At 42.7% G+C, this 22,093-nt stretch overlaps 2 protein-coding genes across 3 annotated transcripts in view; both read left to right on the top strand.

Annotated features, from left to right (window-relative positions):
* Nucleotides 1-19,803, top strand: part of zdhhc7 (zinc finger DHHC-type palmitoyltransferase 7) — a 30,109-nt gene extending 10,306 nt beyond the window's left edge. For both annotated transcript variants that reach the window (XM_062961509.1, XM_062961508.1), the window contains exons 3-8: nt 7,052-7,380; nt 9,506-9,630; nt 11,495-11,591; nt 12,755-12,836; nt 13,150-13,280; nt 14,035-19,803. In XM_062961509.1, coding sequence (XP_062817579.1) covers nt 7,069-7,380; nt 9,506-9,630; nt 11,495-11,591; nt 12,755-12,836; nt 13,150-13,280; nt 14,035-14,211 — 924 coding nt within the window. In that variant the 5' untranslated portion in view covers nt 7,052-7,068 and the 3' untranslated portion in view covers nt 14,212-19,803. The remainder of the gene's footprint in view (nt 1-7,051; nt 7,381-9,505; nt 9,631-11,494; nt 11,592-12,754; nt 12,837-13,149; nt 13,281-14,034) is intronic.
* Nucleotides 1-22,093, top strand: part of kcng4 (potassium voltage-gated channel modifier subfamily G member 4) — a 383,395-nt gene that overhangs the window by 80,649 nt on the left and 280,653 nt on the right. The gene's annotated exons all lie outside the window — the stretch shown is intronic.

Here is a 22,093-nt window from a genome sequence, read left to right as displayed (position 1 = left end):
CGGGCTGGTCTCAAATTCATGACCTCTTGGTCAGAGTGATTTGTTGCAACTGGCTTGCTTTCCAGCCTGCGCCACAGCCCAATGGCATCACTGGCAACATGCCATTTGCAAATGGCATTTTGATTGTATTCCTAAGCAGATGCAGAACTGCAGCTCTTTTGTATGTCTTTGGACCAGAACTAGCATCATCATCATCATTATTATTATTATTGTTGTTATTATTATTATTATTATTATTATTATTATACAAAGACAGAGTATGACACAGCACACAAGATCTATATGCTGGATTTCGTATCACAAAATCACAAGTCGAACACTTCCCAAGTGTCTAGGACTGTGTGATGTATTATTATTATTATTATACAAAGACACAATATGACACAGCACATAAGATCTATATGCTGGATTTCGTATGACAAAATCACAAGTCAAACACTTCCCAAGTGTTTAGGACTGTGTGATGTGTTGTTGTTGTTGTTGTTGTTATTATTATTATTATTATACAAAGACAGAGTATGACACAGCACATAAGATCTACATGCTAGATTTCGTATCACAAAATCACAAGTCGAACACTTCCCAAGTGTTTAGGACTGTGTGATTTATTATTATTATTATACAAAGACACAATATGACACAGCACACAAAATTTATATGCTGGATTTCGTATGACAAAATCACAAGTCGAACACTTCCCAAGTGTTTAGGACTGTGTGATGTGTTGTTGTTGTTATTATTATTATTATTATTATTATTATTATTATTATTATTATTATTATTATACAAAGACAGAGTATGACACAGCACATAAGATCTATATGCTGGATTTCGTATCACAAAATCACAAGTTGAACACTTCCCAAGTGTTTAGGACTGTGTGATGTATTATTATAGTTATTGTTATTATTATTACTATTATTATTGACACAAAGACATAGTCTGACACAGCAAACCAGATAGACAGGCTGGATTTCCGATCACAGAATCACAAGTCGAACACTTCCCAAGCGTTTAGGACTGTGTGATGTGTTTTCGGATGATGCGTGCAGATCCCAGTAGGGTGGCCTTTTGTAGTTGACAGATCGTAATTTTGTCAATGTTTATTATTATTATTATTATTATTATTATTATTATTATTATCATCATCTAGAGGCTACAATTCCTACATCCCAGTCAGGTGGCTTTTTGCAGTTGGCAGATCTTAATTTTGTCAATGTTTATTATTATTATTATTATTATTATTATTATTATTATTATTAATTACCTAGAGGCTACAATTCCTAGGATTCCAGAGCCACTGGCCATGTTGCTTGACGTTCCCAGCACTGTAACTTTTCTGCACTCCACTTTGGGCTTTGTTGGGTATTGCTATAGCAAAGGTGCTGGCTTGATCTGTTCTTGAATTGTGGTAAGCTTATTTATATGTGTGTATGTGTGTGTGTGTATGTATCTGTAACAGTATGACAATACGTCATAATTTGTCTGCTTTCATTAATAATATATCTTACTCTTTTATCCCAAATCTCAACCTGTTATAGTAGTGGTTTAAGTCTCCTGTCGCTCTGGCATGTTTTAAGCACAGTTGTTTATACTATAAACACACTTATTCTGACTCCTCTCTGCCTCCTTTTTCATGATTTATGCCTGTGCCTTCAGGGCTGAAATGACAAAACTCTCACTCTCCAGAGTTATATGTTGTATTGCATTATTTTTGAAAAAACAAAACCCTCCACTTGTAAGAATTTCAGCAGAATAATGTGTCGGATGCAAGGCGAAAACTCCAAGGGACTCCGTCAATGCTAAATATATCCCGAGCCTGGATTTCAGCTTTTGTCACTTTACCCAAAATCTCAAGGCACAATAGTGTTTTGTAAGGGATTGTTGCACTCTGTCCAAATGGTTGTGGTTCGGAAGTTTTGTTTTTATGTAAGTTCTTTGCGCTTTGAAGGGGTAGTGCTTGAGGGTTTTGGTTTGTTTGGTTTTTTTGTCTCATTTTGTGCAGAAGCACCTCCTTATTTAGGAAACGGTTGGGTAATGCTGATTAACCATTTTTTAAAAAAATGCAATATTAATCAATAACAGCGCTCACAAATGGTTAAACCTGCCTCTGCAGCTGCATTATTTTTTAATGCCTGTAAGGAAATCCAGCTTTTCTTTGTAGGAAGAAAAAAATCTCTCATTTGCTCAGATGTCACCAAATCAATGCGTTGCTTTCAGGTCGCTCTTAGGCTGGGACCTTAATAGCAACCGATCGATAAGGATTTCAGAGCTGCAAGTGCTTCTAGGGTTTCGCTCTATTCCTGGCACTTTTGGGGTCATGCTTCAGTCTCTTGTCAAAGGCTTTCGTAGCCAGAATCACTGGGTAGCTGTGAGTTTTCTGGGCTGTATGGCCATATTCCAGAAGCATTCTCTCCTGATGTTTCGCCCACATCTACGGCAGGAGTCCTCAGAGGTTGTGAGGCCTGTTGGAAACTAGGCAAGTGAGGTTTATATGTATACCTGTGGAATGATGTCCAGGGTGGGAGAAAGAAAGATCTCTTGTCTGTTGGAGGCAGGTGTGGATGTTATAATTAATCACCTTGATTAGCATTGAATGGCCTTGCAGCTTCAAGGTTGGTTCATTGGGACGACCAAACACAGCAATAGCCAAACACGCATCAAGGAACATGAAAGGAATTGCAGACTGATTCAGCCTTAGTGTGAATGCTGCAATTAATGACCTGGATTAGCATTGAAAAGCCTTGCAGCTTCAAAGCCTGTCTGCTTCCTGCCTGGGGGACCTTTTGTTGGGAGGTGTTAGCTGGCCCTGATTGAATCCCAGATGTGAAACAATCAGGGCCAGCGAACACCTCCCATCAAAGGATTCTCCCAGGCAGGAGTCAGCCAGGCTTCAAAGCTGCAATATAACAACAACAACAACAACTTTATTTTTATATCCCGCCTCCATCTCCCTGAAGGGACTAGGGGCAGCTCACATGGGGACAAGCCCAGCATAAACATAGGTTAAAACACAATCCATAAATTAAAACAATATAACGAAATAAATAAACCGTATATACTCGAGTATAAGCCGGCCCGAATATAAGCCGAGGCACCTAATTTTACCACCAAAAAACTGGGAAAACATTGACTCCAGTATAAGCCGAGATACCAATAAAATTACATTAATTGAGGCATCAGTAGTTTAAATGTTTTTTAATCTTTACATCAAACTGTAATTTAAGATAAGACTGTTCAATTCTGATTAAATCATTATTTTCATCTTCTTCAATGTCAATGTGCTTATGTATCCTTTTAATAATAATAGAGTGAAATAATAAATGTAATAATAATAATAATAAATGCCGTAAAATAATAAATGTAATAATAAATAGAGTAAAATAATAAATTTATTAATAATAATAAAAATAGAGTAAAATAAATGTAAAAGTAACAACAATAGAGTAAAATAATAAATGTAACAATACCAATAATAATAGAGAAAAATAATAAATATACCATATATACTTGAGTACAAGCTGACCTGAATATAAGCCCACTAGGACCCTCACCCGAGTATAATCCGAGGAGGTTTTGTTTTTCAGTCCTAAAAAAGGGCTGAAAAACTAGGCTTATACTCGAGTATATACAGTAAATATACAAGGCTATTCAGTGCTAATCAAGCTGGCCAATTGCAGCATTCCTACTTGCCCTCAACAGATACGAGTTTATTTTAAGTTTAAGTTTATTTACTTTGTGCATTTAAGTAAATCAGATCTAATTTGCCAGATAGTCACTGTTGAATGTTTTTATGCTGAATGTTTTTATATTGTGGAATGATATTTTAAATTGTAAGTCGCTCGGAGCACTCTGGTGGAGAGCGACTAATTCAGAAATAAAGTGAAGTGAAGAATTCCCATTCTTAATATTCCTCACCAGCACTACAACTCCTAGAATTCCATAGCAGTTAAAGTGGGTTCAAACTGCATCAATTCTACAGTGTAGAAGCATCCTGGGTGAATTTTAGCACTGGGGGCAATCTTCTATCAGAGACAGGCGTGACAACCAATTCCACATCATAATTGCTCTTGTAAGGGCCCAACGTGTGAGCACAGTTGAAGGAAACAGCTGAGCGCAGCCTTTATTTCCTTGCAGAGCTGCAAATGCCCCGTTTCTGCTGAGTCATTTTGTAAATTAAGACATATTCCTGCCATGTGCAGTTCCAGGACACTTGACACCTGCTCCCTGCCAGCCCCATATGGGATGCATCGCAGCCAGCCTTGCGCATTCCTTGCGGGCACAGGAGGAATGTTTTGCACCTCGCAAGGAATTTCCAAGTCTTTTGGCACCACTCTTGCGGTCAATATCTGCTGGAATCTGATCATGGGATTGCATTGGAGAACCTAGAGATCCATGGAGAGGACATTGGGCCCGGGCTGTGGCGCAGGCGGGAGAGCAAGCCAGCTGCAATTAACTGCAATGAATCACTCTGACCAGGAGGTCATGAGTTCGAGGCCCACTCGGAGCCTATGTTTGTCTTGTCTTTGTTCTATGTTAAAAGGCATTGAATGTTTGCCTATATGTGTAATGTGATCCGCCCTGAGTCCCCTTCGGGGTGAGAAAGAAGGGCGGAATATAAATGCTGTAAATAATAATAATAATAATAATTTTTCATACCAATCTGTGAATAATCAACCCTGGAAAAGTCCAAATTGTTGTTATAATATTGTTATTTTATCCCATATTGCTGTTTTAAATCCTATTTTTACACTGTCAATTGTGTGTTATGTATTTTTGTTCATTTTATTTTAATTGAGCCCCCGGTGGCGCAGCATGTTAAGGCACTGAGCTGCTGAACTTGCGGACTGAAAGGTCGCAGGTTCGAATCCAACGCCCGCTGTTAGCCCCAGCTTCTGCCAACCTAGCAGTTCAAAAACATGCCAATGTGAGTAGATCAATAGGTACCACTCCGGCAGAAGGTAACGGCGCTCCATGCAGTCATGCCAGTGGCCACATGACCTTGGAGGTGTCTGTGGACAACGCCGGCTCTTGGGCTTAGAAATGGAGATGAGCACCAACCCGTAGAGTCAAACAAGACTGGACTTAACGTCAAGGTAACACCTTTACCTTTACCTTATTTTAATTGTATTGTCGGGCCTTGCCCCATGTAAGCCGCCTTGAGTCCCCATGGGGAGATGGTGGCGAGACATAAAAATAAAATTATTATTTTATTATGACACAGCAAACAAGATAGAAAAATAAAATAATAATTTTATTATTTTTAAATAATTATTTATTTTGTTATTTTTAAATTATTATTATTATTATTATTATTTAAACTGCATATGTGGAGGGACAATTTGCTCTTCCATCTGCACACAAATACAGCTGGACCGCTGAATCCATGGTTTCATTTATCTAATAAAACATGCCTTCCCTCTCTAGGCATTTTCCCGGTCCTCCAATGCAATCTTATGCTATTATTGAGCCAGAAGTTCTTTATTTTATACCTTACTCCTAAGGCAAGTTCACTTCCAGAACTCAATAAAGCAGATAGTGCCTTGAAGCGTTGATCATGCTTAATGGTGCTTGGAAGGGATTTAGTAATGTGCCTTGAATGCAATAAAGGCGTTTTGTACTGTGCGCACACATGCGCCGCTCCCGGCCTTGAGGGCTAAAAAGCCGTCTTGCATAATCCCCATTTCCGTCTGGTGCGCAAACACGGCAAAGAGGCAAGCTTTGGCATGCAGAGCCTACGATTCCTGGGCCCTGCATTCATCTTTCTGGGGAAATTCAGTCACTGATATTCACATAAACCACAGTGTCTTAAAAAGGAGAAGGAGAATGTCCACATTACTCCTCCTCTTCATTTCAGACACATTCAAATAGATTCTGCAAAATAGTTTGCTGTCAGGCTAAAGTTAATAGCATAAAATTTTCCACTCTACTTTCCTGCCGGAGCAGTACCTATTGATCTACTCACACTCTGGGGGTTGGTGCTCATCTCCATTTCTAAGCCAAAGAGCTGGCGTTGTCCATAGACACCTCCAAGCTCATGTGGCCACTGGCACGACTGTATGGAGCGCCCTTACCTTCCCGCCGGAGCAGTACCTATTTATCTACTTCCACTCTGGGGGTTGGTGCTCAACTCCATTTCTAAGCCGAAGAGCCAGCGTTGTCCGTATACACCTCCAAGGTCATGTGGCTGCTGGCATTACCGCATGGAGCGCGCTTACCTTCCCGCCAATAGGAGCGGTACCTATTGATCTACTCACATTTACATGTTTTCAAACTGCCAGGTTGGCAGAAGCAGAGGCTAACAGCAGGCGTTCACTTCGCTCCCCGGATTCGAACCATCAACCTTTTGGTCCGCAAATTCAGCAGCTCAGTGCTTTAACATGCTGCGCCTCTATCTATGTTCAAACATTAATGTTATTAAAAATTCTAAGGTAAACATAAAGGTTTTCCCCTGACATTAAGTCTAGTTGTGTCTGACTCTGGGTGTTGGTGCTCATCTCCATTTCTAAGCTGAAGAGCCGGTGTTGTTTGTAGACACCTCCAAGGTCATGTGGCCACTGGCATGACTGCATGGTGCGCCGTTACCTTCCCGCCAATAGGAGCAGTACCTATTGATCTACTCACATTTGTATGTTTTCTTTTTTTTAAAAAAATATTAAACAAGTTTTAAAATTAAAAATAAAACAGAAATTGGAAAAATAAAAGGGGGGAAAAGAAGGTAGGGAGACACAGGCAGAGAGAGAGAAGAAAGAAAAAGAAGGGGGGAAAGGAGGAGAGGGGTGTGGGTAAAAAATCGGCAAAGGGGGCGAAAAACAAAGAGTTCATGCCTTCTTTATTCAGTTCTTTTTAATTCTTACTCTTAAAACATTGTTCTTTCCCTTTTATCTCCTCTTCCACATCTCCAATGCTTTGTCTTAAGATAATCTTCAAAAATGTGCATGTTTTCGAACTGCAAGTTTGGCAGAAGCTGGGGCTCAGAGCGGGCGCTATGGAGTCATGGGAACACCTGCTGTCAGGGATTCATTGCCGTCCTCCCGTTGCTCTTCCTCAGGGCCGGCCGGGGAAACCATGCAGTCCTCGGGGCACAGGTTCCGCGAGGTCGAGCACCACCCGCTCCTGGCCGAAAATGACGGCTACGACTCCTCCTCCTCGGCGTCCGAGTCCGACATGGCCGACCGGGTCTGGTTCATCCGCGACGGCTGCGGGATGGTGTGCGCGGTGATGACCTGGCTCCTGGTGGTCTACGCGGACTTCGTGGTGACCTTCGTCATGCTGCTGCCTTCCAAAGACTTTTGGTACTCCCTGGTCAACGGGGTGCTCTTCAACTGCCTGGCCGTCCTGGCGCTCTCCTCCCACCTGCGGACCATGCTGACCGACCCCGTGAGTAGACGCCTCCCGGTCATTGGCCAACTTCGGCCTTCACTCCACAACTCTTAACAGCCTACGGAAGTTTGTCCATACCTGAGATAAGTACTTGATTTTGGAGAGTCTCAGGGCCCTTCCACATAGCCATATAACCCACAATATCTCCTTTGAGTTAGGTTATCTGAGTCCACACTTTCATATAAAGGTAAAAGTTTTCCCTTGACATTACGTCCAGTCATGTCCGACTCTGAGGGTTTGATACTCATCTCCATTTCTAAGCCTAAGAACCAGCATTGTCTGTAGACACTTCCTAGATCATGTGGCCACTGGCATGACTGCATGGAGCGCCGTTACCTTCCCGCCAGAGCAGTATCTATTGATCTACTCACACTCTGGGGGTTGGTGCTCATCTCCATTTCTAAGCCTAAGAACCAGCGTTGTCTGTAGACACTTCCTAGATCATGTGGCCACTGGCATGACTGCATGGAGCGCCGTTACCTTCCCGCCAGAGCAGTACCTATTGATCTACTCACACTCTGGGGGTTGGTGCTCATCTCCATTTCTAAGCCTAAGAACCAGCGTTGTCTGTAGACACTTCCTAGATCATGTGGCCACTGGCATGACTGCATGGAGCGCCGTTACCTTCCCGCCAGAGCAGTATCTATTGATCTACTCACACTCTGGGGGTTGGTGCTCATCTCCATTTCTAAGCCTAAGAACCAGCATTGTCTGTAGACACTTCCTAGATCATGTGGCCACTGGCATGACTGCATGGAGCGCTGTTACCTTCCCGCCAGAGCAGTACCTATTGATCTACTCACACTCTGGGGGTTGGTGCTCATCTCCATTTCTAAGCCAAAGAACCAGCATTGTCTTCTAGATCATGTGGCCTGCATGCTTGCATGGAGCGCCGTTACCTTCCTGCTGTTATTGGTCTACTCACATTTGCATGTTTTTGAACTGCTAGGTTGGCAGGAGCTGGGGCTAACAGCGGGTGCTCATTCCACTCCCAGGATTTGAACCTGGGACCTTTTGGTCTGCAAGTTCAGCAGCTCAGCACTTTAACACATTGTACCACCAGCTCCCAAAATTCCCAGCCAGTTTACCAGGATTTTTGGAAGTTGAAGTCCAAAAACATCTGGGCACCCCAGGTTGAGAACCACTGCCCTAGATCTTCCAGTACAGTTCTATAGCATTCTTCCACTGAGAGTGGTTCATTTCAATAGGGTTTGCCGTTATCCACGTTTTCACATTTTAGTGCCAAATCAAGGAATGTGTCCCTATGGATGTGGTCAGACATTCCCTTTGGAATCTCAACTTAAATGGGTTTCAAAAGCAGGTCTAGCAAAGGCAACGCTCCGAGATCTTGAAGCATGATTACCAGATTGAATAACACTGAGTCATTGAGAAGAACAGTCCAGTTTGGCATACGATACCCTCCTTTGCTCATCCTCACCAACAGAAAGGCATGTTCGCAGCACCCATTGACTCATCTTTGGCATGCGCTGTGCACATCCAGCCCTTGCTTTGCTATGCGTCGTGCTTTTTCTCTCCATAAATATTTCCCTATAGCCTACTCTAATTCATTCCAATTCTTCTCCCAAAACGCCTTGCTGAAAACTCAGGATACTACGCTCTCCGCTTTGGTGGCGGGTATACGTTTGTGTGTTTTCCTTTGCTTTCCGTTTATATTTGCATCACAAGCCGCATGGCCTCGGGCTTGAGAGAGCCAATTACACACTCACACCGACATGCACACAGAGAAAGGAGCAAACACCAGTGTTGTGCGTGCAGTATGTGTGCCGCCTGGGCTCGCAATTGTCCTTCAGCTGTCCAAGATCAGGCCGTCATCAAATGAGAAAGGCAGCCAGGCTTCAAAGGAATTACCTCGGAGCCGTAACACGCTTTGCTTGACTTCTGACGGTTCTTATCTGTGGAAGGATGTGATGCGCCCGTGGGCACTTTGCGTCCTTCTCAGTTCGTTTACAAGAAGTAATCTGCCCCGCGTTTCAGTGGTCCAAAGAATTACGGGTAGCTGGCCCACGGATATTTTCCTAAAATGGGATGTTGTGATCAGAGCACAAAACTCTGGGGTTTTGCCAAATGTCGAGCCTTCCTTCCCGTCTGTCTCTCTCCCCAGGGGGCTGTTCCCAAAGGAAACGCCACGAAAGAGTACATGGAGAGCTTGCAGCTGAAGCCGGGCGAGGTGATCTACAAGTGTCCCAAGTGCTGCAGCATCAAGCCAGAGCGGGCCCATCATTGCAGGTATGTCCTCGCCGCCTTTGGGGTCATTCTCAGCCTTCAGTTCAAAACACCATGCATTACGGCTGTTTCCATGTTTGTCATTGAGTTTGAAAAACAAGTGCGTGGATCTGTGCATAGGGATGATCTGGGGTGACACCACCTTAACTGCCATGGCTCAATGCCATGCAATCATGGGAACTATAGTTATACAAGGTGTTGGGGCTCAGCAAGAGGCTGTGGATTCCAACTGAGGAGTCTGTGTGTGATCCGGGTGAATTGCAAGCCTTAGATCAGAGAGAACTGCAGTCAGCTTAAGACGAGACAGAGGATGTTTTGGATTCCAATATTCATTCCTTGGGAATGGTGGAAAGTCCATTTTTCTTGGGAATCGGCCTTCATTTGATGGGGAGTTTTCCCGTGATATTAGATTAGATCTCCACAAGGAGGGAGTGAAGGATACATTAATTAGGCATTCAGAAAGACTATGAGAAGTCCTTGACACCCAGGTGCCAAAGACATGATCTCATGGCTTCTTGGTTGGGCTTGGGATTAAATTAAATGATGTTTATTTGGTGTCCCTCAGAGCAGACAATGTTGCCAAGGGGGAGAGTCCATTTTTCTTGGGAATCGGTCTTCATCTGATGGGGAGTTTTCCCACAATATGAGATTAGATCTTTGCACAGAGGGAGTGAAGGATAGATTAATTAGGTGTTCAGAAAGACTATGAGAAGTCCTTGAAACCCAGGTGTGTGAGGCATGATCTCATGGCTTCTTGGTTGGGCTTGGGCTTAAATTAAGTGATGTTTACTTGGTGTCTCTCAGAGCAGACAACGTTGCCAAGGGGGAGAGTCCATTTTTCTTGGGAATCGGGCTTTATCTGATGGGGAGTTTTCCCGTGATATTAGATTAGATCTGTGCACAGAGGGAGTGAAGAATAGATTAATTAGGCATTCGGAAAGACTCTGAGAAGTCTTTGAAGCTCAGGTGCCAAAGACATGATCTCATGGCTTCTTGGTTGGGCTTGGGCTTAAATTAAATGATGTTTATTTGGTGTCTCTCAGAGGAGACAACGTTGCCAAAAGGTTCAGGTTCCTGCCTCAACTATCAAGATAATTATTCAAGTTTCCTGTGTTTGCTTGTGTTCCTAAAAGAGTTTTGCCTTGGGAAACGTTCCTGCTTTCATGCTTATGGAGTTATTCCTGTGATCTTGATTTCCTTGATTTCATGTACCTTGCCATTCTTGGACTACTGTTCTTCTGTGTATGGACTAGTTCTATTTTATAGCTCCTTTCCTGCTGCTCTTTGGGAAAATACCCCCCCCCCTTTGTATATGCTTTTCTTGATACACCACTGTAGTTAGTACTACTGGGCTCTTCTGTGGTGCAAAGGAGAATCCTGGCCAGAGTGCAACAGCCATGGCCATTATATTCTATTACTTTGGCTATGGGTGAGGTCTTGGCTTCGTTTACAATAATATTTGTTGTTTTCTGCAACTGAACAGAGAGGGGAAGATGCTCTTCAAAGGGAGAGACACAAATTTGATGGAGCAAGACATTGTCCTATTGCATTTATAAGACGCAGCCGTGCTCTGTGCCATCCATCATCAACAGGAGAGGCAACATAATAGGCACTTAGATTTGCTCCGACAGGCTGGGAGCAAGCATTATCAAGCCACCTAATGGCATTTGCAGCATAATCAGAGTCAGAAACTCTCTGCGCGGCTGCATTAGTGTCCTCAACAACAAAAGGACAAATGTTGTTCCATTTGTCCTCCTGGATCCTGCATGTCTTAAGATACTTTTCAGAGAAACGGCCTCTTCTCTCACCAAGGTCAACATCTCCACAGCATCCTTTTCTATACATTTTCCTCCTCTGTTTCCACCAGTATCTGCAAGCGATGTATTCGGAAGATGGACCATCACTGCCCGTGGGTTAACAACTGTGTGGGGGAAAGGAACCAGAGGTTTTTTGTGCTTTTTACGGTGAGTAGGAAAGATGGACCGATTCCAACACTGTTGAGATTGCCGTCTTTGTATTGGGATAAGTTGGATGCTTCTGTTCTTGAATGTCGATGAGCAATAAAGCATAGACACACATCGTTTCTTAGTGCTATTTGGGTCTAGACCACAAGGCAACACTTTTGGGATTTTTGAAATGTTTTGAGACCAGAAGCATTTTGGATTCCCACCCCCCCCCCCCAGATTTTAGAACGTAGTTTTATAAACAACTAGCTGTTCCCGGCCACCCGTTGCTGTGGCAAAGTGGTGGTGGTGGTATTGGTTAAAAGTTGTTGTGGAATTTTTATTTGACGTCATTGGTAGTTTTTTAATTAATTTTATTGTAACTTACCTTTTTTATTTATTATATTTTATTGTTTTGTTGTATTATTTTTAGTTTTATTATTATAGTATTTTATTGTATTAATTTTTAGTGTTTTTAATTATTTTAGTGTTTTTTATTTTTTTTATTGTATTATTTGTATTTATTTTATTTTTTATTCTTTTATTAACACTGGGCTCAGTGGGTTGCTAGGAGACCAAGTGGGCGGAGCTTAGCCTTCTAAGTGGCAGCAATTGGATAAAAACAATTATTTCTCTCCCTCTAATTAGGACTTTATTTTTCTTTGCTTTTTGTTGTATCAACCTAGAGGCGCGGATGATGAGTTGTGTTGTCAAATTTCGAGGTTAGGGGGCTTGTAGTTTTGTTGTTTTGTGGGTCGCCGTGATGCCATCACTCTTTTATATATATAGATACTTTTAATCATGTTATGCATGAAACAGAGCTTATGTACAGCCAACTATCAGAAAGCAAAAGTGTGACTCTCTTAGGACAATTTTGTATTTTAGAGCAGGTGTTGGCAACTTTGAAAGTCATGTAGGAAAAGATGGAAGTCATTTAACAAATGGGAAGAATGTTGCTTGGCTTGCGGAGGAATCAATAGAGAAATCCTGTGCATAAAGGCATCTTGAAACCAAATAACTCGAGCAACAATTCCGCATGCCATGAGTGTGGAGACTTTTACAACTTCTACTCTTGTGTGCTTATTTGTAGACACTAAACACACATGTTTGCACAGTCCTGATGCATAGGAGTTTGTATGTATGACTCATAGGCACTGATTTCCAAACCTTCCTCTCCTTTCCAGATGTACATAGCTCTAATTTCAGCTCACGCTCTTGTCTTGTGCGGGTTTCAGTTCTTTTCCTGTGTTCGAGGACAGTGGATTGGTAAGTGATTGCACAGACTGGCTTTGAGATGTAGATTGTGATGTATGGTTTTTAATTTTAAGCCCAGCTAAGTCATTTTTCCTTCATAATATCTGGACATTTGCAGTGCAGGTACAGAAAAACTATTCAGCGACTCAGTTGCCAAAACAAGAAGCAAGGCATCAGATAAAAAACCAAGAACCCTCAAAACAGTAAAAGGGATGAATAATAACAACTGTATATACTTACCTATAAATCTGGAAACTTTAGTCAAAACGCCAACCCTAAGTCAATGTAAGTACCTAATTCGTATTTTATTGACTTTCTCTGTCAGAATGCAGCGACTTTTCCCCTCCTGTGACGGTCATCCTGCTGATCTTCTTGTGCCTTGAGGGTTTCCTGTTCCTTACATTCACTGCAGTAATGTTTGGCACCCAAATCCACTCCATATGCAACGATGAAACGGTAAGGCTGGCACAGAGCCTCCTCTCACAACGAACTTACACAGGAGCTTCACACAGGAGCTTTACACACTGTAGCTTCACACACAGCAGCCTTCACACTGGAGCTTCACACACGAGGCCTACCAACCTGAGGCCTTCTCACACACTGAGGCTTCTCTCACGCTGAGGCTTTCTCATGCTGAGGCCTTCTCACACTGAGGCTTCTCTCACACTGAGGTCTTCACACACTGAGGCCTCCCTTACACTGAAACTTCTCTCACACTGAGGCTTCTCTCACACTGAGACCTTCTCATACTGAGACTTCTCTCACACTGAGGCCTTCTCACACACAGAGGCCTTTTCACACACTGTCTTTTCACACTGAGGCCTCCCTTACACTGAGGCTTCTCACACACTGAGGCTTCTCACACTGATGCTTCTACAGTAATCCACAGTATATTATTGTGTTGCCAACTCTGGTCTTCCAGGTGTTGTGGATTTCATACATAATGTTTTGATGCTTAATTTGTAAAACCGTAACGTAATTTGACGTTTAATAGATTTTATCCTTTATTCCTCCTTATTATCCAACATTTTCACTTATCGCAACGTTTATGTTGGATAAGTGAGACTCTACTTTATTATTATCTCAATCGTGTTTAAGACGGGTTACGTATCTTATGGTGGGAATGGGAGTCCAAAACACCTTCTCAGGTGCCGTACCGTCGTTGCCTTTTGAGGCCATGCAGCCAGAGACGCATGTTTCCTTTCCGCAGGAGATCGAAAGACTGAAAAGCGAGAAGCCCACCTGGGAGCGCCGGCTGCGCTGGGAAGGCATGAAATCCGTCTTCGGGGGCCAGCCTTCCCTGCTGTGGATCAACCCCTTTTCCGGATTCCGGATCCGGCGGCTGATGCTCAGAGCCAAGAAAGGGGGTCCCGAGTTTTCCGTCTGAACCTGCCCAACGTGCTGGAACTCATGAAAACAAAACAAAACAAAACAAAATAGTCTATTGTATTTATTGAGCGCAAGGGGAAGGGAAACCCGCCCCGGGTGGAAACCTGTGACCGGTGAGGATCGACACGTATGGAAACGTTTTGCTTGTAGCAAGCAGAATTTTATACATTTCTAATCACAGGCATCTCATTAACTCTCGGAAGCGTTAGACGGGATATGGCCACGTACGGCTCTGCAGCAGGAACAACCAAGGAATTTGGATGGTCACACTGAAGAAGCCAAAATAATTGTCTTTACTACTGTAACTTATTATTTTTAGAGGACTAATTACGCATTTATTATTTTTTTTCGAACCCCTTTTTGTTTTATATGTGTGTACTTTTTAATTTTTTTTTAAGAATTGATATCTGTGGGTATGTTTTTTTAAAATTTTTAATTAATTTACTGTTTACTTTGGCAAAGTTTTATCAGTCGCGGTGCATAAAAAGCATCCTTGCTGGAAATCGCTATCCGAAATCAGCCCCTTCCCTTTGTTTTGATTCAGTGCATAACCCGATCATGTAACCTTTTCTCTAAGCCTGCCATAGATGGGGGTGAAATGTCAGGAGAGAATGCTTCTGGAACATGACCAGAAAGCCTGGAACACTCACAGCAACCCAACCTTTATTTAGTTTGTCCTAAGAGTCCGTTGAGAGATATATTTGCATCTCTTGTCCAAAACCCATTGCCCAGAATTGCCATAGCTTCACTCGGCCTCTTTTCTTACAATGGCTTGATTATAAATTGTTAATTATGCGCTAATCCGGTGGCACTGCTCTCGTTCGCCCCTGGATATTTGCACCACTTTTGCTGCTCATAAGCCCTTAAAGAAAAGATGGCTCTGGTGTTGCATCCAGCCATGTTGGGATCCAAACGTGAATGTCTCTCCCTGATGCTTGCACCCATTTCCCATTGATCACAATGTCTGGTAACTTCCCAGGATTGGTATTTTTTAGCATTGTGAAAGGGCAAAATGCTTAGCTATTGCTCACAAGAACAAGGAAAATAGCCTGGTATTATTGGCACTGTCCCTTCTCATTCTTCGCCAAATCCATCCCTGGAGTTTCTTCCAAACTTTCTCCGAAGTTGTATTTGGGTCAGAAGAGGTTCCCCACCTTGGACCGCAGTTTTACGTTGTAAGGAGAGTCATCTCTTGCCACTCGGGTGTCTTTGAGGCCTTCTTGTGGATGACTCTGAAGCAGGCATGGTCAAACGTGGGCCTTCATGTGTTTTGGACTCCAACTCTACCTTTCCTAACGGCCTCAGGCCCTTTCCTGAGTGTTGCACCCCAAGGCAGCTTGAACACTGGAAACCAAACAGAGACCAATAATCATATAATATCTTTATTAAAACAATAATAAATTCAGGAAATAATAAGTGGAAAGGATGAGTGAGCAATAGTCCTTTAAGGAATGGTATGAATTAATCCAAAGCGTTGAAGAGATATGTCCAATATTATTGTCCAAAGTCCAGAAACCGAAACACGCTCAAAACTGATGAAAAGTTCTTGAGCGGGGAAACAACAAGAAAGCAGGAGTAAATATCAAAGTCACTAGAAAGTCTTGGATTTCAAGGCAGGCAAAAGACGAAGCTAAAAACAATCTGGATTCAGGAACAAGGCAAGGAGGTGAATTCACTCCGGATTAAAACGGGAGTCGCGGCTCGGCTTGGCCGCCAGGAAGCATGAGACTCGGCTTGAAAATCTGGGAACTGGAAACGGTGAAGTCGCTATGTTGACACCACAACCGGCTCACAGTGCAAGTCACTTTTATAGAAGTTGGATCTAATAACAGCACAGGGAACCCAACTCCCCAAAGGTTCCCAAAACAATCTACTATCCAGTATCCCCTCTAGACGCCAAACGTTGACTCCTGCAAAGCTGCTGTGTGTGGGATCTTTGTTGCTGCAAAAACTCCCTTCTGTTAAAGGATACATTCCCTGGGGAGCTTGGAACATCTGGTTCTTCCATGGGAGTAATGTTATCAGTATATCTCCCAATTAAGGAAGCCTCAGAGCTATCCACAGCTGGGGTCTGTAATTGGAAGGAACTCGGAGGAGAACTGGGTGAAAAGTCAGAGTAAGCTTCATCCTGGTCAAAGTTCATTTCTGAACCAGGTTCAGAATCCAAAGGCGGCTGGGATATAACACTGAGGCTGTTAGGACTATAAGGAGGATGAAAGAATCCCTCTTTCTCTCTCCTATGTGACTCAGTGCGAGTATCAGAGTCCTAAACACCCGCAGGAGCGATTCTCACACTGAATCACACAGGAGAGAGAAAGAGGGATTCTTTCATCCTCCGCTTAAGCGGCTGAGGAGGGAAAGGAAGGGGCCTGAGGTTGTTAGGAATGGTGGGAGTCCAAAACTGTTAGTGTCTCAGTTTATCCATCTCACATCCATCATCCACATCAACATTGGTTATGGGCCCAGCCTCTGCGCAACTGCTCAAATCTCTCCCAGGCCCCTTCTCAGCCTTCTTGGAGACTAATCCAATCCACCTGACTCACGGGGAACAGCTGCACTGTGACTCTTGGCACCCGAGTTTAAGCCAATCTGCTTACCTACATAGCATCTCTGGAGCAGATCCACGGCAGTCACATCTCAGGCAGCATCTCTGGAAGCACACCTGGCAGTAGCTGATCATCACCAAATCAGCCTTATCTCCACTGCTCATCTCAACTTTCCCCTCCATCTGGCAACTCGGCATCTGTTTAGTAGCACGAACAAATAAAACTGCATAGCTGTCAGCCGGATGGAGGGGAAAGTTGAGACAGATGGCTGTTAATGTCTCAATTTATCCACCTCACATCCATCATGTACATCACCAAAAACACCTGGAGAGAAGGCCCAAGTTTGTCCGTGCCTGTGTTAGAGACTGTCTTGCTTGACCTCTTGGATGCACCAAGAGACGTTGGGTTCACCTCAACGGAGATTCTTTGGATAGTGTCCAAGGTGCCTCTTCCTGCCCTTTCCATCAAAATTGGTGGCAAATTGCTTTGTATACTCAGGAGCACCTCTTCCCTCTTTCAAACGTGTCAGTAATGGGCTCACGGTGACATTGTGTGACATTCAAATTGTTTTACCTCTAGTCTCCTTGGCATTGCTGACATCCACCCAGCTGATCATGGCTTCCTTAATTTATGGTGACCCACAAGACATAAGAAGCGATTCCTTTACGGGAACAGGAAAGCGCTGCAATGTAGAAATGTGTATAAGATGTATTTTTCCCAGTCCTGTGATGACAGCTGGTACGGTGCCATAATGACGACCAAATCCGCTTCCGTGCCAGAGAATAGTGTAAAAACTGCTTGTGGAGAGAGGCCGCTGCATGGTTCCAATGTGCCGCTAAATCTGCAAGTAATGAAATCTCACCTAATTAATGAGGGTGGTCTGTATGCTTTCATAACACAACGATCCCGAACCGGTTCTCTTCTGTCGTTCCTCCAAACCCTAGTTTTGATCAAGGGGTGATAATCGTGCAAATCTTGAGCATGTGTGTCCTCAGCGGGTTTGTTCAAAGACAGCGACTACAACCCTGTGTTGAGACTTGCCTTAAACATATCAGGATTTCTGTTTTGCTATTGGTACCGTATATATGCTTCGGAGTCATCCATTCCAATGATCTTAGGTTTATCCTTTTCTGAATATCGCTGGGAGGCTGTGTCTTAGTCTCCATTGGTTTTCCAATTTCTTTCAGGCCCTTCCTTCCAACAAAGAGACACATTACTCTTTGGTTTAGAGCAGTGGTTCCCAACCAGTGGTCCGCAGGATCTAAAATGTGATCCACGGCTTCACCATTGCCTCGGAAAGGGTTACGAATCAGTTTTTGGTCAGCTTTAGATTCGGTTTGTTTAGTTGAGAAATTGCATGGGATAGACCACATCAGCTCTAGATGATTAAATATGGTTTTCTGTGGACGAGCAGATGGCGACTACAGGATGGCATATGTTCTGTACCAAAAACTAGAGCTGATGTGGTCTATCCATTGCAGTTTTCTAAATCAGCACCACAAAGAACCAAACTGAATCTAAATTTGACCGAAAACTGATTGGTAATCTTTTGGTACTAATGTTGGAGAGGTCCCTGGTCAAAGTGGCCCTGGGTCAAAAGGGATTCAGTTTGGTTATTTAGGGTGCTGATTCAAAAAATTTCACTGGATAGACCACATCAGCTCTAGATTATTAAGTACGGTTTTTCTGTGGATGAGGAGATGGTGACTACTGGATGGCGTATGTTTTGTATCAGAAACCAGAGCTGATGTGGTCTACCCAATGCAGTTTTCTGAATCGGCACCACAAAGAACCAAACTGAATCTAAATTTGACCGAAAACTTATTTGTAATCTTTTGGTAGTAATGTTGGAGACTGGTCCCTGGTCAAGTGGTCCAGGGTCAAAAGGGATTCAGTTTGATTATTTAGGGTGCTGATTCAAAAAATTTCACTGGATAGACCACATCAGCTCTAGATTATTAAATATGGTTTTCTGTGGGTGAGGAGATGGTGACTACTGGATGGCGTATGTTTTTTTATCAGAAACTAGAGCTGATGTGGTCTATCCCATGCAGTTTTCTGAATCAGCACCACAAAGAACCAAACTGAATCTAAATTTGACCGAAAACTGATTTGTAACCCTTTTGATACTAATGTTGGAGAGTGGTCCCTGGTCAAAAAAAAGTTGGGAATTACTGGTGTAGACCCATATCATGCAGTCTCAACTGTATTGAACTGGATCTACACTGACTATATTTGAACTGCATTATGTGGAATTTGCATCTGTAGAATTTGGAGACTTGGTGCATCTACACTGTAGATTCATGCAGTTTGGCACCACTTTAACCACAGTGGCTCAATGCTGTGGAATCCTGGACATTAGAGTTTGACAACTCAGCTTCCATGATGCCACAGCATTGGTCAAGTGGTCAAAAAAAGGTTGGGAACCACTGGTTTTAGACGGTGGCTTGTCTCTTCTTCCGTTACAAAAATAGCCAACCTTCTACTACGTGTCTTTGGGGTCAAATCGCACCACGTTAAGCGGAAATGCATGCTAACTTGCCTTGATAACATCTTCACTTTTTTCGTTTTGCAAAGCGAATCAATCAATCCGAGAAGTCCATGTTTACCTCTGGATGACAAATCACAAACAACAATGAGCTAATTCGCATCATGCTGAGCGAGTCAAGATTGAGTGAGGAAAATCAGATCTTGGTGGATCTATGTAGCTCATTCTCAATCAAGACATGGGCCAACTTGGGCCCTCCAGGTGTTTTGGACTGCAACTCCCACAATTCCTAGCAGCCTACCGGCTGCTAGGAATTGTGGGAGTTGCAGTCCAAAACACCTGGAGGGCCCAAGTTGGCCCATGGCTGATCTATGGCCTCGATCTACACTTGGAACTCAGAAAGAAAACCCTTCTTAATGCAGCTGAACTTGTGCGTGACTTAGAAAGTATGTCTGCGTGTGTGTGGCGTGTATGGAAATGGCGTTTCTTGCTTTTCAAATCCTCGTTCCGTTGTAATTTTTTAAAAATGTAAAATAAAGTAACCCATTGAAGTCTTCCTGGTTGGACATGGTGTTGATGTGGGTCTTGGGGACGGAGCGTGGGTCTTGTATCTGGGTTTAGTTCTTGCCATCCTTGGTGGGCTTGGATTTCTTCCAGATCTTTGCAACCTCAACTTCCAAAATCCCCAGCTGTCGAGACTTCTCATCCAAAATACTTGAAGGGTGTCAATTCGATCTTCATCGCTATGACACTTCATCTTGTTGATGGGTAGTGGAAATCATCTATCGGACAGATGGCAAGCTATTTAATCTCACCAGACTGAAAGCCGAAATCAAAGTCAGAACAACATCTGTTATAGAATTCCAGTATGCCGATGATAATGTAATCTATGCTCATTCAGAAGACCTATAAGCCACCGCAAAGATACTACACTTTGAAAGCCGAAATCAAAGTCAGAACAACATCTGCTATAGAATTCCAGTATGCCGATGATAATGTAATCTATGCTCATTCAGAAGACCTATAAACCACCGCAAAGATACTACACTTAGAAGGCCATATTGGGACAACAAGGGGTCACCTAAGTAAGTAAAGTAAATACAAACATCCGACTTACAAATCGACTCACTTGGCGCCATTACCTTCCCGCCAGAGCAGTACCTATTGATCGACTCACATTTGCATGTTTCCGAATTTCTAGGTTGGCAGAAGCTGGGGCTAACAGTGAGAGCTCACCCCGCTTCCCAGATCCAAACCGCCAACTTTTCGATCAGCAAGTTAAGCCACTGCGCTTCCGGGGCTCCAAGTGGAGTTAAACCACATTAATTAACCGGTGTAGATGCACCGCAAGTTTTCATTGATTGAATGAACCTATACCTAAATTAGTTAAAGCAGTCGATAGGAGCGATGGCGTTATTCTACATGCATACCCATATACAATAATGATAGTTTTCATTTTATTTGTGTTTGTGTTTGTTGTCTTTCCTTTCCCCATTTCATCCCATTTTCCCATTCCTCTTCCCTCCCCTTCTTTCAAAATACAGTAGTGTCTCACTTATCCAATATTCGCTTATCCAACGTTCTGGATTATCCAAAGCATTTTTGTAGTCAATGTTTTCAATACATCGTGATATTTTGGTGCTAAATTCCTAAATACAGTAATTACTACATAGAATTACTGCCTATTGAACTACTTTTTCTGTCAAATTTGTGGTATAACATGATGTTTTGGTGCTTAATTTGTAAAATCATAACCTAATTTGATGTTTAATAGGCTTTTCCTTAATCCCTCCTTATTATCCAACATATTCGCTTATCCAACATTCTGCCAGCCCATTTACGTTGGATAAGTTAGACTCTACTGTATATCTCTTATTTTTTCTACCCTTTATCAACAAACCTTGTTCTCACTCTTTCATTATACTTTAACTCTTATATATACGCCAATAAAATTTAATTAAATAACGATAGTTTTGCGACTTTATTTACTCTTGAGTGGAGCATGTATTTATTTTGGAAATAGCTGACAGCTTTTCAAAATGGTCAAACAGCTCTTAAAGGAAAACCTTGACTCTGTGTCATAACATGCATTTCAAACAATGGAAACCTATGAATAAGAAGAAATATGGGGCCTATCGTGATCACATTTGGGTTTGGTTGCTCTGCGTGGAACTCATTTTCTCTCTTTCGGATTATCACCAAATAATAACTACACAACAGATGGGAGTGTAATAGGAAATAAACCAGATACGGGCATGTTTTTAGTGTAGAGCATGCTCATGAGCGTTCTCTAGATCCTCCAGTTTGACTTTCTCTGGTGTCATGATCTCCGATCTTTGACATCTCCGGACACAGAGCAAGCGCTGACAAAGAACAGATCCCAGCCATAAAACCTCAATTACCCTTTGGTATGTGAGAGCCCCTATATAAATGGGCTACAGAGAAGGTTCTGGTATTCTGTACAATAAAACCTGTTGGAATCTACCAGCGTGTGTCTTGGTGCTTTCTTCTGGTGGAAGACTTACCCACAGCACAACTGGAAGAAGAGAACCTAACAAACATGTATTACATGTTGTTATATTATAATCACTACTTCTGTTACGACTACAACAATGAATCTCGAACTGTGCTATTTGAGCAGATTGACGTGTGATGGGTCCCTGTCATGATCTCCGATCTTTGACATCTCCGGACACAGAGCAAGCGCTGACAAAGAACAGATCCCAGCCATAAAACGGGCCAGCCATAAAACCTCAATTACCCTCTGGTATGTGAGAGCCCCTATATAAATGGGCTATAGAGAAGATTCTGGTATTCTGTACAATAAAGCCTGTTGGAATCTACCA

Source organism: Anolis carolinensis, unplaced genomic scaffold, assembly GCF_035594765.1.
Source record: "Anolis carolinensis isolate JA03-04 unplaced genomic scaffold, rAnoCar3.1.pri scaffold_9, whole genome shotgun sequence".
Taxonomy (NCBI): Eukaryota; Metazoa; Chordata; class Lepidosauria; order Squamata; family Dactyloidae; genus Anolis; species Anolis carolinensis.
The sequence above is the reverse complement of the archived record's forward strand: the minus strand, read 5'-3'. Positions and strand labels throughout refer to the sequence as shown.